Source organism: Neoarius graeffei, chromosome 10 (assembly GCF_027579695.1).
Source record: "Neoarius graeffei isolate fNeoGra1 chromosome 10, fNeoGra1.pri, whole genome shotgun sequence".
NCBI classification, from domain to species: Eukaryota; Metazoa; Chordata; class Actinopteri; order Siluriformes; family Ariidae; genus Neoarius; species Neoarius graeffei.
Genome location: NC_083578.1, coordinates 83,198,928 through 83,216,408, shown reverse-complemented (window position 1 = coordinate 83,216,408; position 17,481 = coordinate 83,198,928). Strand labels below are relative to the sequence as shown.

General features: G+C 41.5%; 1 protein-coding gene across 1 annotated transcript in view; it reads left to right on the top strand.

Annotated features, from left to right (window-relative positions):
- Positions 1–17,481, top strand: part of grm6a (glutamate receptor, metabotropic 6a) — a 189,749-nt gene that overhangs the window by 159,900 nt on the left and 12,368 nt on the right. The window contains exon 11 of the mRNA XM_060932426.1: positions 6,876–7,118. Coding sequence (XP_060788409.1) covers positions 6,876–7,115 — 240 coding nt within the window. The 3' untranslated portion in view covers positions 7,116–7,118. The remainder of the gene's footprint in view (positions 1–6,875; positions 7,119–17,481) is intronic.

Sequence of the window (17,481 nt, the reverse complement as noted above, 5' to 3'; positions counted from 1 at the left end):
AATGGTATGTTGAAATTAAAACTGAAAACAATAATCTTTGACCTCGATTGCACTCAAAACAATACAGCAGCACACAATTTGATGTTTTACCTCGTGAATTTTATGGTTTGATTTTTTTTTCCAAAATAAACACATCCATTTTGATTCTTGCAACACATTTCAAAAAAAGTTGGGACGGTAAATCATTTACCACTTTGTAATGTTTCCACTCCTTCTCACAACACTTAAAAGATGTTTAAGGACTGAATACACCAACACTACGTTCAGACTGCACCCTGAAACGACCCATATCCGATTTGTTGTGAAATCCGATTTTTTTGTTAGGCCGTTCACATTACCAATTATATGAGACTTGTATGCGATCTCCAATATGAACGGAAAACGACCCAAAAGTGTCCCGCATGCGCAAATTGACACGTAATATAAGCACATCTACGTAATACGTAAACAAAAAAAAAGCGCACTCTTCAAGTTTGCAAGTAAAGCATGGAGATGAGGCGAGACCTGGCGCGGCGGAACTCACACAATAATCTGATTAATGTGGGCAGCAGACTAATGAGACCGAAGGTGTCAAATTACTGGAAATTTCCAGAACAATCTTATAATCTTGTAATACAGGATGGTTTAACATCCAGGTCCCTACCAAATCCACCATTAGCTTCAGTGCTTAATTTGTAAAGTGGGAGGTCCCGGAGCGCAGAGGATGAGTGGCTCCGGTGCGAAAAAAAGAAGGGGGGGGTGCTTCTGGGCATGTGTTGTAATAACACTGCAAATTAAGTCCATCTGCGAAAAACCCCGCTCACACTCTGCACTTGAGATAGGGACAGTGTTGATCGCGGCCAAGAGGCCCTTCAGTTCATCTGGGATGAATTCTCCATTACTTTCCCTGAATTCCCTGAATGCCCTGATGACATGTCGTGGGTCATTGATGCAAAACAGCTGGCAGAGCGCTTCCACTTCTTTTTCCCTGAACAGCGCGTCTTCCTCCCACGGCCACGGAAGTGTGCACCGTCCTTTTCCGTAATATACAAACAGATATTTTGTGGATGTCGTTTCATGAGAGAAACCACCAACAAGACAGATATCAAAATCAGACATTAACACTAAATAAACTTGCATTTATTTATTTTTATTATTTGGGTTTTTTTTTATTTTGTTACATAGTCAAGAGAGGTGGCGGATCACCGGATCCAGTGTAAATAGCTGCCGGAGCCAACGTCCGAGGTTCTGGAGCGCGCTCCGGCTTGCTCCCCCTCAAATTAAGCCCTGATTAGCTTGATCAATTCTATAAAAGTCTTTTTAAATTCTGAAAACTGTACAAATGTTGTTGTTTTCCACCAAAGAGGCGGGACTAGCCAACGCAGAATAGTGACGTTTGTCTCTTGTTGATGACGTGTAGGTCGCATGAATGCGACCTGTACGGTCAGACTGCAGTCGCATGTGAAAATATCGGATATGCATCGGAATTAGGACCGCATATCCAAGCGGCCTGGGTCGCATGTGAAAAAATCGGATCTGTGTCGTTCAGATTGTCAATAACAAATAGGATACAGGTTGCATATGGGCAAAAAAATCGGATATGGGTTGTTTCAGGGTGCAGTCTGAACGTAGTCCAAGTGATTAAGCGTTTCAGGTGTTATTTTGTCCCATTCTTCCTGCAAACAGGTCTTAAAGAGGTGTAAAACAGTACGGGGTCGTCACGGTCATATTTTTCATTTCAACATTCACCACACATTCTCTATTGGGGACAGAGGGGACAGGCACGCTCTTCTTCCACAGCCATGCCTTTGTAATGTGTGCAGAATGTGGTTATACACTGTCTTGTTGAAATCTCCCTGGAAAAGATGTCGTCTTGAAGGCAGCATATGTTGCTCCAAAATCTCAATGTACTTTTCTGCATTAATGCTCCATCACAGAAGCGTAAGTTACCTTTACCAAGGGCACTGACACAACCTCATACCATGACAGACCCTGGATTTTGGACTTGTTCCTGGTTACAGTCCGGATGGTCCTTTTAGTTTTTGATCTGGAGCACACGGCGTCCTTTTATTACAAAAAAGACCTGGAATACTGATTTGTCTGACTACAATACACGTTTCCACTATGTGATGGTCCATCCCAGATCCCTCCAAACCCAGAGAAGTCAACGGCACTACTTCTGGACACTGTGAATATAAGGCTTCCTTTTTGCACAGTAAAGTTTTAACTTGTATTTGTGGATGAAACGCCATCTGAGGAATCGGAGATCACAGGTGTTCAGATTAGGCTTGAGCCCTTGCCCTTTACACACTGAAATTCCTCCAGATTCCTTGAAACATTTAATGATATTATGCACTACAGAGGGTGAAATATCCAAATCCCTTCATATCTTTCTTTGAGAAACATTGTTTTAAACATTTCAGTAATTTTCTCATGGATTTCCTGACAAAATTAGATTAGATAGAACTTTATTGATCCCTTTGGGAGGGTTCCCTCAGGAAAATTAAAATTCCAGCAGCATCATTACAGGATAAACAGAGAATAGAAAATAGAGAAAACTTCTAGATAAATTAAATTAAGTATTTACATATACAAATATAAAAAAAAAAGTCCAGCAGGAGAGGTATTGCACATTGTCCAGTATTGCTTATTGTCAGGCTAGGCTACTGCTCCTTCCCATCCTCTGTCCTCCTGTTACCCCTCCTCCCCCCCAGAGAGGAGTTGTATGGTCTGATGGCGTGAGGGGCAAAGGAGTTTTTAAGGTGGGGTTTACATTAGACCGTATCAGCGGATCATCAGATTAACGTTTTTAAAACGATTAGTGTGCACACAGCAACGCCAATACATGATTCGCATGCACACAGCAACGCCAATACACGGATACGCTCGGCTCCGCAGGCATCCTGCGCTCCAAATCACTCCGCCCTGAACAGCGAGTGCCCTCTGGAGGGTGCGCACTCCGGCCCTGCGCAGCTCACAGAGCGCGCGAGTGAAGCGCACAAGCAGTGATTCGGGACTGAGCCGCTGTGTGTGTGATCTCAGTGCATATCGGGCATGCACGTCACTTACCACTTGCAAGTGGAAGGATGGCAAGCCTAAAGACAATCATAACTACACAATGGGCAGTATTTGCATCAGTATTTGCAGTATTTTCATACTTTTATACTCTTTAATGAAAGGTGATACAAGGCGGAAGTCCGCGCCGTTTTTCAGCAGTCGCGTCACATGACCAACGCCAGCGAATCAGGAAGGTGGATGTCACAGTGACGTTGTCCAATGACAACGCCAGCTAGAGCTCAGCACAGCGTATCCGCGTATTCTCAATGTTTACACAGCACCGGACCAGACACGAGCTGGATTGAATACGTGGACCCTGGCGGATTCCCGTTTCCCGGCGTTTCCAGGCGTTTTAATGTAAACGGACAGTGCATCCGCGAAGAAAACGAGACAGATACGGTCTAATGTAAACTTGGCCTAAGTCTGTTAGTCCTGCACTTGAGACGGCGCATTCTGTCACTGAACAGGCTCCTCTGGTTGCTGATGACGGTGTGCAGAGGGTGACTGGCATCATCCATGATGTTCAGTAGTTTGTCCATAGTCCTCTTCTCTGCCACCGTCACCAGAGAATCCAGTTTCACGCTGACCACAGAGCCGGCCTGCCTGATCAGTTTGTCCAGCCTGGATGTGTCCTCCTTGGATGTGCTGCCCCCCCAGCACACCATGGTGTAAAACAGGATGCTGGCGACCACGGACTGATAGAACATCCACAGGAGTTTCCTGCAGATGTTAAAGGACCACAGCCTCCTCAGGAAATATAGCCTGCTCTGTCCCTTCATGTACAAGTGGTTGGTGTTGCAAGTCCAGTCCAGTTTGCTGTCCAGCCACATCCCGATGGACAAAATGGAGATCCTCAGCCCATTTTTGCTCCTCAAAGACTAGGGCTTTCCTGGATACTGATTTTGTACCAAATCATGATTGCAATCACCTGTTGACATCACATCATTATTTAATTGTTTTTATCTCATTACTAGAGCTAAACTGTTCCCATCACAACTTTTTTGGAATGTGTTGCTGATCTGAAATGTAGGAATGGATGTACTGTATGTTACTTAACAAATGAAATGATGTTGACAAGACAAAACATGAATTATCTTGGGTTCATTCTGTCTGCAATGAAATACAAGTCAGTTTAGAAATCACTGGTTTCGTTTTTTATTTGCATTTTCCATACCATCCCATCTTTTTCTGATTTGGGGTTGTAGGTAGATAGATAGATCAATAGATACGAGTAGAGTCAGTGTGAGAGACCGTGCAGAGAGGAATCTCATTACACATATTACACACTTCATTTCCTCTATGATTAGTACTATAAACACTGTGCTCCAATAAGCCCTTACTTATTCTTCTTCCTCTCTTTCTTTGTCATTCTGCATGTGTTCAAAACACAAGGAATCATACAGTGCATTTATCCACACAGCAGGAAATTATTACTTCCAAGAACAGCCACCATTTTACCACAACACTATCTTTCCCCAGTTCAGCTCCAACTGGTAAATGAAAAGGGCCAACAGTTTAGTGACTAGTTAAGTCCTTATGCCGCAAAATTATGCAGAATAAAGTCATTTCAATATGAATGTGCCAAAGCCAGCAGCAAGCTGCCAGGCCCATGATAACACGCCAAAGTTGCATCTCAAGCAGTTTCTCTTTTGAAAAGAGCTTTCATATGGCAACGTGCAAACATAGGAAGAGATGAGACGTGCAGAAAAGAAGATGTCTTCTCCCCCTCACCCCCACCACCCCTCCTGTCTTTATCTCCTGAAGACACACCATGACATAGAGACAAAGGCCCTGCTTCATAGCAGCGAGGGGTTTAATTGTGGTAGGAGGCAGATAAGACAAGCGTGGGGGAGTTGGAGAGACAATGCCTTCACCAGTCCTAATAAAGCTAAGAGAAGCCACCAGGGGAATGAAGAACTTGAGCGTTTGTTTCTTCAATCCATGTCCCCTCCACCAGGTGAACTACCACACAGGCCCGCTGTTCTTTTCTTTTCACCACATTGACAGTACACACGATTGTTCCTGGTGGGAATCGTCTTGAGGATTTTATTTATTCATTAAAGAATTAGTTCTGGTTTTTCATGTAGCTTTACTGCTTTAAAAAGTTGACTTCAATAATTGAAAGATGCTTATAAAATTTGTCAGCCATTTCAGAAACACGTTGGAATGGAAGGGAAAGAAGAATCTAATTTTAGATTCCCCAAAACACTTCTAGTGTCTACCAGAGAATGTTATGAGATTGTTCAGTCATGCATTTGACAGGTTGTAGGTTCTAGGTGCCATGTAAGTGGGCGATGGACGGACGCAAGTGCTGAAAGAGTTTTATTTAAAAGCACGCTGGCAAACAGATCCAAAACATCAGGCAAAAGAAGTGTAGAAAAACAGGCAATGGTCAAGCGAGGTACAGACAGTATATTCAAGGCAGAGACAAAACATGGTCAGGAAAACAGAAAACAGAATTGAAACCAGAGAAGCGATACAAAATACAAAGGATTGGTAATGTTAGACACAAGGTACAGAGCATATACTTCACAAAATCTGTGTGTTCTGAGAGTTCTTATAAGCGTGAGCTATGATTGCACGCTTGATCAGTCAAAGTGCTTCCTGTTCCAGAACCTGGTCTTCCCAGGCAGTCTGCTGTCCCAGTATGAACCAGGCCCTTAAGATGCATTGGGCGGCACTAATCTCCACTTCTATAGCCCTCTGCCTCTTGCCTATATAGCTAGGGTTACAATGGGGGGGCGCTAGTCCTCTGGTAACCACAAGAGTTTGACTCCCTACTCACATCTGTATTGGATCGTGCCTTGCCAGACAGCAGTAGGTACCATTTTTTTTTATGATGGTCTTTGGTATGACCCGACCACGAGTAGAACTCACGATCTCCCAATCAAGATGCAGACACGCTAACCACTAAACCAGCTCACGGTCTTGATCAGGAACAGGTGCATGGCAATTAATCCTAATGAGCTTGAGCAATGCTTGGAATGTTGTGAATATGACATTCCTGCAATGTTTAAAAACCTCATCTCATCTCATTATCTCTAGCCGCTTTATCCTTCTACAGGGTCGCAGGCAAGCTGGAGCCTATCCCAGCTGACTACGGGCAAAAGGCGGGGTACACCCTGGACAAGTCGCCAGGTCATCACAGGGCTGACACATAGACACAGACAACCATTCATACTCACATTCACACCTACGGACAATTTAGAGTCACCAGTTAACCTAACCTGCATGTCTTTGGACCGTGGGGGAAACCAGAGCACCCGGAGGAAACCCACGCGGACACGGGGAGAACATGCAAACTCTGCACAGAAAGGCCCTCGCCGGACACGGGGGCTCGAACCCGGACCTTCTTGCTGTGAGGCGACAGCGCTAACCACTACACCACCGTGCCGCCCCGTAGCTTAACTTAAATTCTTTAACTGACATGACCCTGACCAGGCACTTATTAAGGATGAATGCACGAATGCTGTATCTTCATCTTACTGAATGTGGTCTGTCTTTGTCCCACACTCTTCATATCTGATCGTTTGTGCTCAACCACATGAAAGTAAAACCTTCCCACTAGTGATCCCAGTCTTGATGTAATGCTTTCTTAATAATAAAAAAATAATCTAACAACTAATAATACACTTCCTATTTGTATCTGTTTAGAACACACTATCTGTACATTTTGATGTATTTCCAGTACTATTTGGTTACATCCCTGCTGTGTATCTAGTGAGAATGGGAATGACTACATTGACAAAAAAAAATCTGAGCAGGCCATAACTATAATCCATTATACAGACCCCTGGTGTTTAGTGTTCACCTGTGAATTGTGACTGTGACTATTACAGATGTACATCCAGACAACTACGCTGACCGTCTCCATGAGCCTGAGTGCCTCCGTATCCCTCGGCATGCTCTACATCCCCAAAGTGTACATCATCATCTTTCACCCGGAGCAGAATGTGCAGAAACGCAAGCGTAGCTTCAAGGCTGTGGTTCAGGCGGCCACCATGTCCACTCGTCTTTCACACACCAACAGTGAAAAGCACAACGGCGAGACTAAGATGGAGCCAGACAGGACGCAGTAGCAGGTAACTCAAATTCCAGTCCAACTCACTCAACTCAATGAGTCATTGAACTTTTCCTGTCTGCTTTCTGGTGTCTGGTCTCAGCTTGACCACGCCCACTGAGCATGCTGGCTTGGAGTGTTTCAAGTTATGTTTCTTTTTATTTCATATTACGTAAAGAATACACTGCAGTGACTTAGTCAAGAATTAATCCTAACTGTTATATTCTCATATAATGATTAGATTTTTTTTTTTTTTAATGGTAGACATGCTACTCGAGCTGTTATAGTAACCAGTACACTGCACCAGATAAGGTCCAAGTCTACAACCCCAGTTCCAAAAATGTTTGGACACCAAGGCATCATTAATGTTGAACGATATATCCACATTTCAGAACAATATGCCGCCATCCAGACAAAATCTTTTTCAGGAAAGTCCTTCCTTCTTTCAGCAAGACAACACCAAACCGCTTTCTGCACATATTATAACTGCATGGCTCCGTAGTAAAAGAGTCCAGGTGCTAAACTGGCCTGCCAGCAGTCTAGATCTGTCTCCCATTTAAAACATTTGGCGCATTATGAAGCACAAAATATGACAAAGGAGACCCCAAACTGCTGAGCAACTGAAATTGTATATCAGACAGGAATGGGACAACATTTCTCTTTCAAAACTCCAGCAGGTGTTCTCCTCAGTTCCCAAACATTTACAGAGTGTTGTTAAAATTAGAGGTGATGCAACACACTGGTAAACATGCCCCTGTCCCAACTTTTTTGAAACATGTTGCTGATATCAAATTCAAAATTTTGGAAATATTTTTCAAAAAACAATAACATTTCTCAGTTTCAACATTTGATATGTTGTCTTTGTACTATTTTCAATGAAATATAGGCTTTCCATGATTTGCAAATTATAGCATTCCGTTTTTATTTACAGTTTACACAACGCCCCAACTTTTTTGGAATTGGGGTTGTGGCTTCAGTAATCTTTCGGTACAGTCATGTGTAAATATTTTTTAAGAATTCATGCCAGATTTACAAAAGTTTTGGTAAGACTGATCATCATCTTCGCATCTTAATGTTGATAAATACCAATCACATATAAACTAGCGCATGTTAAATCTTCTAATAATGGTTTCAACAGAAAAGTGTTCACCTAAAATCATAAATGCTGTCCAGGTGGGTGGGGTGATGTTCTTTTCCCCTGTCAGTCACAGTGACACTAGCTAATCATAGGTGTCTGTGAGCGCATGTATGCAGAAGAGGGTAGATAGTGTTTTTTGTCAGAGTGTGTTGCACTGCCCTGGTTCAATAGTTTGAAAAGGTGTGTCTATACCGGTATGTCTTGGAGGAAGTGCATGTTAGCCTTTACTCTCTGGTCAATAGTGTTGTATGCAAAGGGACTGGGGGGAATTAGCCAAGACCAAACTGCGGACAAAATGGAAGAAAGAAAGAAGTCCTCAGCCACGGCAGGTGGTCAGCTACCAAAGAGACCCATGAACTCTTCCTGCTTTGATAGGGTGCCATTTCTTTTGTCCTATTTGAATGGATAGTCTTATTTGTCTTAAATTATGGATTTTATTTTCGATTGCTTTCTTTCTAAAGTTCAAAATGTTCAATAAATTCAATTCAAGTTGCTGATTTATACAATTTCATCTTCCTAAGAACGTTTTTCTGAACTAAGTGGATTTTTCTACATTTCTTGTAAAAATGCTTTTGTTACTTCGCCCGCGACAGAGTAAGCAGGGCGAGGTATTGTAATCAGTGCGGTTTGTTTGTCTGTCTGTTAACAATCTAGCATCTAGACGGTTGTACCGATTGACTTCAAATTTTTAGGGTAGGTGGGCAATGGTCCGTAGATTACCTGATTAAATTTTGGGAGTAATTGGGTCAAGCTGAAGATCAAGGTCAACCTTTCGGTCAAAATAACATATTTTCCATTATAACTCAAAAACGGTTGCTGATAGACAGATGTTTACTTTGGCCTTTCATTTGGCACCATGATCTTTGACCTTGAGTGACTTTGAAAGGTCAAACTCAAGGTCACATATTTTCAGAGGGCTGTAACTTGAAAACGGTTGATGGTAGACAGATATTTACAATGATCAACTTATAAGAAGTGCCATATGGGCTTTCATTTGGCACCATGATCTTTGATCTTGAATGACCCTGAAAGGTCAAACTGAAGGTCATGGGTTTTCAAAGGGCTATAACTTTAAAGAGGTTCATGATCGCCAGATGTTTACCATTATCAACATATGAGAAGTCCCATATGGGCTTTCAGTTACTGCCATGACCTTTGACCTTGAATGATCTGAAATGTCAAACTCAAGGTCATGGATTTTCATAGAACTAGAACCTGACAACTGACGATTGAGAAATATTACCATTATCAACATGTAGGTAAAAAATCAGTGCTGCTGGATGAGGTTTGTTTTGCCTGGCAACACTTGTGAATGGTTTTGTATTCATCTTCCTCATAATTGAGGCACATTTGGAAGAAGAAATGTTCACACACACACACACACACACACACACACACACACACACACACACACACACACACACAAATGTCTCTGATTTCTCTGCACGTTTATTTGATCTGTCTTTAGGGCTCATTAGTGGTGGTTTAAAGGTGACTGTGCATGTCATCGCTCTGAATCGGTGTCATGCAGAGATTCTGAATTAATGGAGCAGGATGTGAAAAAGTAATTACAGCAAACAAAACACAACACAACAATTGGACATAAAAGGGTGCTAATAACATTGATGTTTAAAAATCCATGTACTTTAATTTTATAATGAAGTAATTAAATGGATTTTGAATGCTCTATATTGTACCTTGAACCACACTAGTATTTATTATAAACCTTTTTCCTTTATTTAATACATTTATGAGAAGGTTTATTTTGTAATCTTTGCTTTTATTTCATATTGAAGGTGTCGTGACTCATCAGGTGAGCTTCCTCCAGGCTGTGTGTTCATGACATCAGACAGTCTTCTCCTCATTCCTCTCTTATACCTTTCCTCAATTTTCTCCTCTTCTAAACCTCTAAAAAGCTCTTTAGAGTAATTTTCCACTTGCCCTCTATCTCTCCAGAACACACTCGCTCTCTCTTTGGGATGCATTAACAGCAGCAGCAGCACGTCCCAGTGCTTCCTTATTACTGACGTCTTTGGGCAGGAAATAAAACAAGCCACAAAATACATAAAATATTGTGAAATGTTGATAACTGACCCCACTGTTCCTGCTCAGTGTAAGGACGTCTGGGTGTAAAAGGAAGAAGCAGCTTACAGTTAAAAGAAAGAATGACGGAAGACAGAAATAAGGACAGAAAACAAAGAAAAAATCAGTAGAAAAGTGAATAAACAAACAAATAAATAAATAAAGCAAGAAAGAGAAAATGTAACAAAGGAAAAGTCAAATTAAGTAAATAAGGAAAGAAAGGGATTATAGAAACTAACAGAAAGAAAGAAAGAAAGAAAGAAAGAAAGAAAGAAAGAAAGAAAGAAAGTGCAGTTTAAAATGAAAGAATGCTAAATAAATTAATGAATAAATAAATAAGGAACGATAAAGAGAAAATGTAATAAATAAAAACTAAATCAAAAGTAGAAAGAAAGAAAAAAGGAAGAAAAAGATGCGAGAAAGGAAAGAAAGTTATACATTTAAAGAACAGAAATTAAAGAGAAAAAAGAAAACAGACAGAATTTACAGGAGAAAAAAAAGCAGGGAAATGGGGTGAAAATGATTGACTTTATTATAAAAAAGTTTATAGACAGAAAAATAAATAAAGGGGGAAATGAAATTAAAAATAAAGACGAGTGGTGAAAACTAAAATAAATAAATGGAAAGATTAAGGCAAATAAAGAAAATGTAATAATCTAAAAAGAAAGGTAATTTACTAAAAAGAAAGAAAGAGAATGTTTTAAACAAAAATAAATACAGTTAAAAATGAAAGAACACTAAGCTATTGAATAAATAAGGAATGATAAAGAAAAATTTAGTAAATAAACAAATATGGAAAGAAAAAAGAAAGAAAGAAAGGAAAAAGGAAGACGAAAAAAATTTATGAAAAAATTAAAAGAAAGAAAGAAGGAAGGAAGAAAAGTGGGAGAAAGGAAAGAAAGTTACACATTTAAAGAACAGAACTTAAAGAAAATGATTAGGCAGAAATTACAGTCAAAGCAGGGCAACAAGATGAAAATGATTGGGTTTTTTTTTTTTTTTAAATGAAGCTTATATACAGAAAAATAAAGAGAAAAATTAAATAAAAAATAAAGACAAAAGGTAAATAAAGAAAATGTAATTAATAAATAAATAAATAAATAAATAAAGAAAGAAAGAAAGAAAGAAAGAAAGAAAGAAAGAAAGAAGCTAGAAAGGGAAGTGGATTAACATTTGTAGATTTAAAGTGACATTAACCCTGTTTATAGCTCAGAGGAACGCACGTATAGGTGTTCTGTTGTGATGGTGAATGTTTGTTCATGATATAATACGTGAAAAAGATCTCACTGATCATCTTAATACCTAAATAAGATTGAACTGCTTTCTAGAGCAGCCGAGGAAATGAATAAACCCATTTACCTTCAGGCCACGTGGAAATAATACCACATCACTGTAAAGAACAGCAATAACTGACAGTGATGGTCCCAATTAATGGAGATAAACACGAACCTTAAGGAAGCAAAGAAAATGTCAAATCCAGAAGAAAAAGGTTATCTTCATCCCCAGATGCTGATAAATCCTGGATATATTTCGAATTATTTCACAGTAATAATGTGAATGATTAATCCTGGTACACTTTCCTCTCAATCTGAAAGGAGAAACTGAAAAGTACAGCAGATATAAAAAGTGTACACATCCCATTAAAATGATCGTTTTTTCTGATGTAAAAAAATGAGAAGACAATAAATAATTTCAAAACTTTTCCCACCTTTTAATGTGACCTATAACCTGTAAAATTCAAGTGAAAAACAAAGGTTTCAAAACTCCATATTTTATTCAGAATAGAACATAGATGACATATCAAATGTTTAAACTGAGAGAATGTATCATTTAAAGAGAAAAATTAGGTGATTTTAAATTTCATGACAACAACACATCTCAAAAAAGTTGGGAGAAGGCCATGTTTACCACTGTGAGACATCCCCTTTTCTCTTTACAACAGTCTGTAAACGTCTGGGGACTGAGGAGACAAGTTGCTCAAGTTTAGGGATAGGAATGTTAACCCATTCTTGTCTAATGTAGGATTCTAGTTGCTCAACTGTCTTAGGTCTTTTTTGTTGTATCTTCCGTTTTATGATGCGCCAAATGTTTTCTATGGGTGAAAGATCTGGACTGCAGGCTGGCCAGTTCAGTACCCGGACCCTTCTTCTACGCAGCCATGATGCTGTAATTGATGCAGTATGTGGTTTGGCATTGTCATGTTGGAAAATGCAAGGTCTTCCCTGAAAGAGACGTCGTCTGGATGGGAGCATATGTTGCTCTAGAACCTGGATATACCTTTCAGCATTGATGGGGTCTTTCCAGATGTGTAAGCTGCCCATGCCACACGCACTAATGCAACCCCATACCATCAGAGATGCAGGCTTCTGAACTGAGTGCTGATAACAACTCGGGTCGTCCTTCTCCTCTTTAGTCCGAATAACACGGCGTCCCTGATTTCCAAAAAGAACTTCAAATTTTGATTCGTCTGACCACAGAACAGTTTTCCAATTTGCCACAGTCCATTTTAAATGAGCCTTGGCCCAGAGAAGACGTCTGCACTTCTGGATCATGTTTAGATACGGCTTCTTCTTTGAACTATAGAGTTTTAGCTGGCAACGGCGGATGGCACGGTGAATTGTGTTCACAGATAATGTTCTCTGGAAATATTCCTGAGCCCATTTTGTGATTTCCAATACAGAAGCATGCCTGTATGTGATGCAGTGCCGTCTAAGGGCCCGAAGATCACGGGCACCCAGTATGGTTTTCCGGCCTTGACCCTTATGCACGGAGATTCTTCCAGATTCTCTGAATCTTTTGATGATATTATGCACTGAAGATGATATGTTCAAACTCTTTGCAATTTTACACTGTGGAACTCCTTTCTGATATTGCTCCACTATTTGTTGGTGCAGAATTAGGGGGATTGGTGATCCTCTTCCCATCTTTACTTCTGAGAGCCGCTGCCACTCCAAGATGCTCTTTTTATACCCAGTCATGTTAATGACCTATTGCCAATTGACCTAATGAGTTGCAATTTGGTCCTCCAGCTGTTCCTTTTTTGTACCTTTAACTTTTCCAGCCTCTTATTGCCCCTGTCCCAACTTTTTTGAGATGTGTTGCTGTCATGAAATTTCAAATGAGCCAATATTTGGCATGAAATTTCAAAATGTCTCACTTTCGACATTTGATATGTTGTCTATGTTCTATTGTGAATACAATATCAGTTTTTGAGATTTGTAAATTATTGCATTCCGTTTTTATTTACAATTTGTACTTTGTCCCAACGGCAGCACGGTGGTGCAGTGGTTAGTGCTGTCGCCTCACAGCAAGAAGGTCCGGGTGCGAGCCCCGTGACCGGCGAGGGCCTTTCTGTGCGGAGTTTGCATGTTGTCTGCGTGGGTTTCCTCCGGGTGCTCCGGTTTCCCCCACAGTCCAAAGACATGCAGGTTAGGTTAACTGGTGACTCTAAATTGACCGTAGGTGTGAATGTGAGTGTGAATGGTTGTCTGTGTCTCTGTGTCAGCCCTGTGATGACCTGGCGACTGGTCCAGGGTGTACCCCGCCTTTCGCCCGTAATCAGCTGGGATAGGCTCCAGCTTGCCTGCAACCCTGTAGAACAGGATAAAGCGGCTACAGATAATGAGATGAGACTTTGTCCCAACTTTTTTGGAATCGGGGTTGTACAATAAGCTGGTTGCATAAGTGTACACACACCCTTAAACTAATACTTTCTTGAAGCACCTTTTGATTTAATTACAGCATTCAGTCTTTTTGGGTTCACACCCGCCATCAATTAAAATGACTCTGATTAACCCCAAATAAAGTTCAGACATTTCCTCAGTTGCATCCTCCAGCAAAAGCCAGGGTTCACAGAGAGCTTACAAAGCATCAGAGGGATCTCACTGTTGAAAGCTATCAGTCAGGAGAAGGGTACAAAAACATGGAGCACAGTGAAGACACTCATCAAGAAGTGGAGAAAATATGGGACAACAGCGAAATTACCAAGAACTGGACGTCCCTCCAAAATTGATGAAAAGACAAGACGAAAACTGGTCAGGGAGGCTGCGAAGAGGCCTACAGCAACACTGAAGGAGCTTCAGGAATTTCTGGCAAGTACTGGTTGTGTACTACATGTGACAACAATCTCCCGTATTCTCCACACGTCTGGACTATGAAATAGGGTCAAAGAAAAACATCCAGGCCCGGATAAATTTCATCTCATCTCATCTCATTATCTCTAGCCGCTTTATCCTTCTACAGGGTCGCAGGCAAGCTGGAGCCTATCCCAGCTGACTACGGGCGAAAGGCGGGGTACACCCTGGACAAGTCGCCAGGTCATCACAGGGCTGACACATAGACACAGACAACCATCCGGATAAATTTTTCAAAAAAAATCAATACTCCCAAAAGCATGTGGGGAAAATGTGTTATGGTCTGATGAAACCAGGGTTGAACTTTTTGGCCACAATTCCAAAAGGTATGTTGGCACAGAAACAACACTGTGCATCACCAAAAAAACACTATACCCACGGTGAAGCATGGTGGTGGCAGCATCATGTTTTGGGGTTGTTTTTCTTCAGCTGGAACAGGGGCTTTAGTCAAGGTGGAGGGAATTATGAACAGTTCTAAATACCAGTCAATTTTGGCCCAAAACCTTCAGGTGTCTGCTAGAAAGCTGAAGATGAAGAGGAATTTCATCTTTCAGCATGACAATGACTCCAAAAAAGTTTTGGAACGGCCCAGCCAGAGCCCAGACCTAAACCCAATTGAAAATCTGTGGGGTGACCTAAAGAGGGCTGTGCACAAGAGACGCCCTAGCAATCTGACAGATTTGGAGCGCTTTTGCAAGGAAGAGTGGGCAAAGTCTAGATGTGGCAGGCTGATAGACGCCGACCCAAAAAGACCGAATGCTGTAATTAAATCAAAAGGTGCTTCAACAAAGTATTAGTTTAAGGGTGTGCACACTTATGCAACCAGCTTATTGTATGGGATTTTTTTTTTATGTTTTTCCTCCGGGTGGCACGGTGGTGTAGTGGTTAGCGCTGTCGCCTCACAGCAAGAAGGTCCTGGGTTCGAGCCCCGGGGCCGGCGAGGGCCTTTCTGTGTGGAGTTAGCATGTTCTCCCCGTGTCCGCGTGGGTTTCCTCCGGGTGCTCCGGTTTCCCCCACAGTCCAAAGACATGCAGGTTAGGTTAACTGGTGACTCTAAATTGACCGTAGGTGTGAATGTGAGTGTGAATGGTTGTCTGTGTCTATGTGTCAGCCCTGTGATGACCTGGCGACTTGTCCAGGGTGTACCCCGCCTTTCGCCCGTAGTCAGCTGGAATGGGCTCCAGCTTGCCTGCGACCCTGTAGAAGGATGGAGCGGCTAGAGATAATGAGATGAGATGAGATGTTTTTCCTCCCAAACAGATTTGTTTGTTTTCAATTGAATTGTACAAGTTATAGGTCATATTAAAGATGGGAAAAGTTTTGAATTGATTTATCATGGTCTCATTTTTTTTTTACATCAGAAAAACCTAGCATTTTAACAGGGTGTGTTCACTTTTTATATCCACTGTAAGCATTGTGGAGAAACATTAAGAGCAGAGTTTCACTCAACAGCAGTTTATCCACAACACCAACTTTTCAGTTTCTTCTTTGAGGATGAGAGAGCGGAGTCTCAGTCTGAGAGAGAGCCGAGTTTCACTTTCAGTAAAGCAGCAGAGTGAGTACCTCAGCTCAGGAGAGCAAAAACCCTTCCCTCGAGCCTCTCGTGGACGTGGGAGGTTTTTCTCAAAGCATCAGGAAAACCTTCCTCCGGGTTCCATGTGCCATTCGTCTGGGGTTTTTTTTAACAAGATTCTTCACATGACTCACCAATACATAAAAGTAACATTGTGTGTGAGATGAATCAGAGTGAACCAGTATGACTGTCATGAAAATCAGACTTGGAAAAAAGCTTGCAGTGCTGGAGTCTGTTCAGCGAGCTCATGGAATTCTGACATGATAAATCGAACTGTTTACATCATATCAGTCAAACGCTATGGAATTATCAAAACAGATAAATAAAATGAGAGAGAGAGAGAGAGAGAGAGAGAGAGAGAGAGAAAACACCCATTTATTCAGAGTTGTCCCAATGGACAGCTCTTTCTTCACTGTTCGTACTTAGCTCTGGGCTTTCTATTCTTTTCTTTTCTTTGTTTGCTTTTTTTCTTGAAGGAGAAAGATATTTGCTATTATTAAGAACACAATAGTGACTCATATTTTCATACAGGGTCTCATCTTTCAGCATGACAGTGACCCAAGCATACATCGAAATCAACAAAAGAATGGCTTCACCAGAAGAAAATTAAAGTTTTGGAACGGCCCAGCCAGAGCCCAGACCTAAATCCAATTGAAAATCTGTGGGGTGACCTAAAGAGGGCTGTGCACAAGAGACGCCCTCACAATCTGACAGATTTGGAGCGCTTTTGCAAGGAAGAGTGGGCAAATATTGCCAAGTCTAGATGTGGCAGGCTGATAGACGCCGACCCAAAAAGACTGAATGCTGTAATTAAATCAAAAGGTGCTTCAACAAAGTATTAGTTTAAGTGTGTGCACACTTATGCAACCAGCTTATTGTATGTTTTTTATTTTTTATGTTTACCCCCGGGTGGCACGGTGGTGTAGTGGTTAGCGCTGTTGCCTCACAGCAAGAAGGTCCGGGTTCGAGCCCCATGGCCGGCGAGGGCCTTTCTGTGTGGAGTTTGCATGTTCTCCCCGTGTCCGCGTGGGTTTCCTCCGGGTGCTCCGGTTTCCCCCACAGTCCAAAGACATGCAGGTTAGGTTAACTGGTGACTCTAAATTGACCGTAGGTGTGAATGTGAGTGTGAATGGTTGTCTGTGTCTATGTGTCAGCCCTGTGATGACCTGGCGACTGGTCCAGGGTGTACCCCGCCTTTCACCTGTAGTCAGCTGGGATAGGCTCCAGCTTGCCTGCGACCCTGTAGAACAGGATAAAGCGGCTAGAGATAATGAGATGAGAAAAACCGATCATTTTAATGGCATTTGTACACTTTTTATATCCACTAGGTCACTTTATTACAAAGTGTATTCTTGATGTCTTGACCTCTTGGTGCAAGACTTAGTTGGAAAGCTTCTTTTTTTTCAGGTTTGTGTTTCCCTGTTGAAGAATTGGAGAGACCATGAGGTTCTGAACTCTT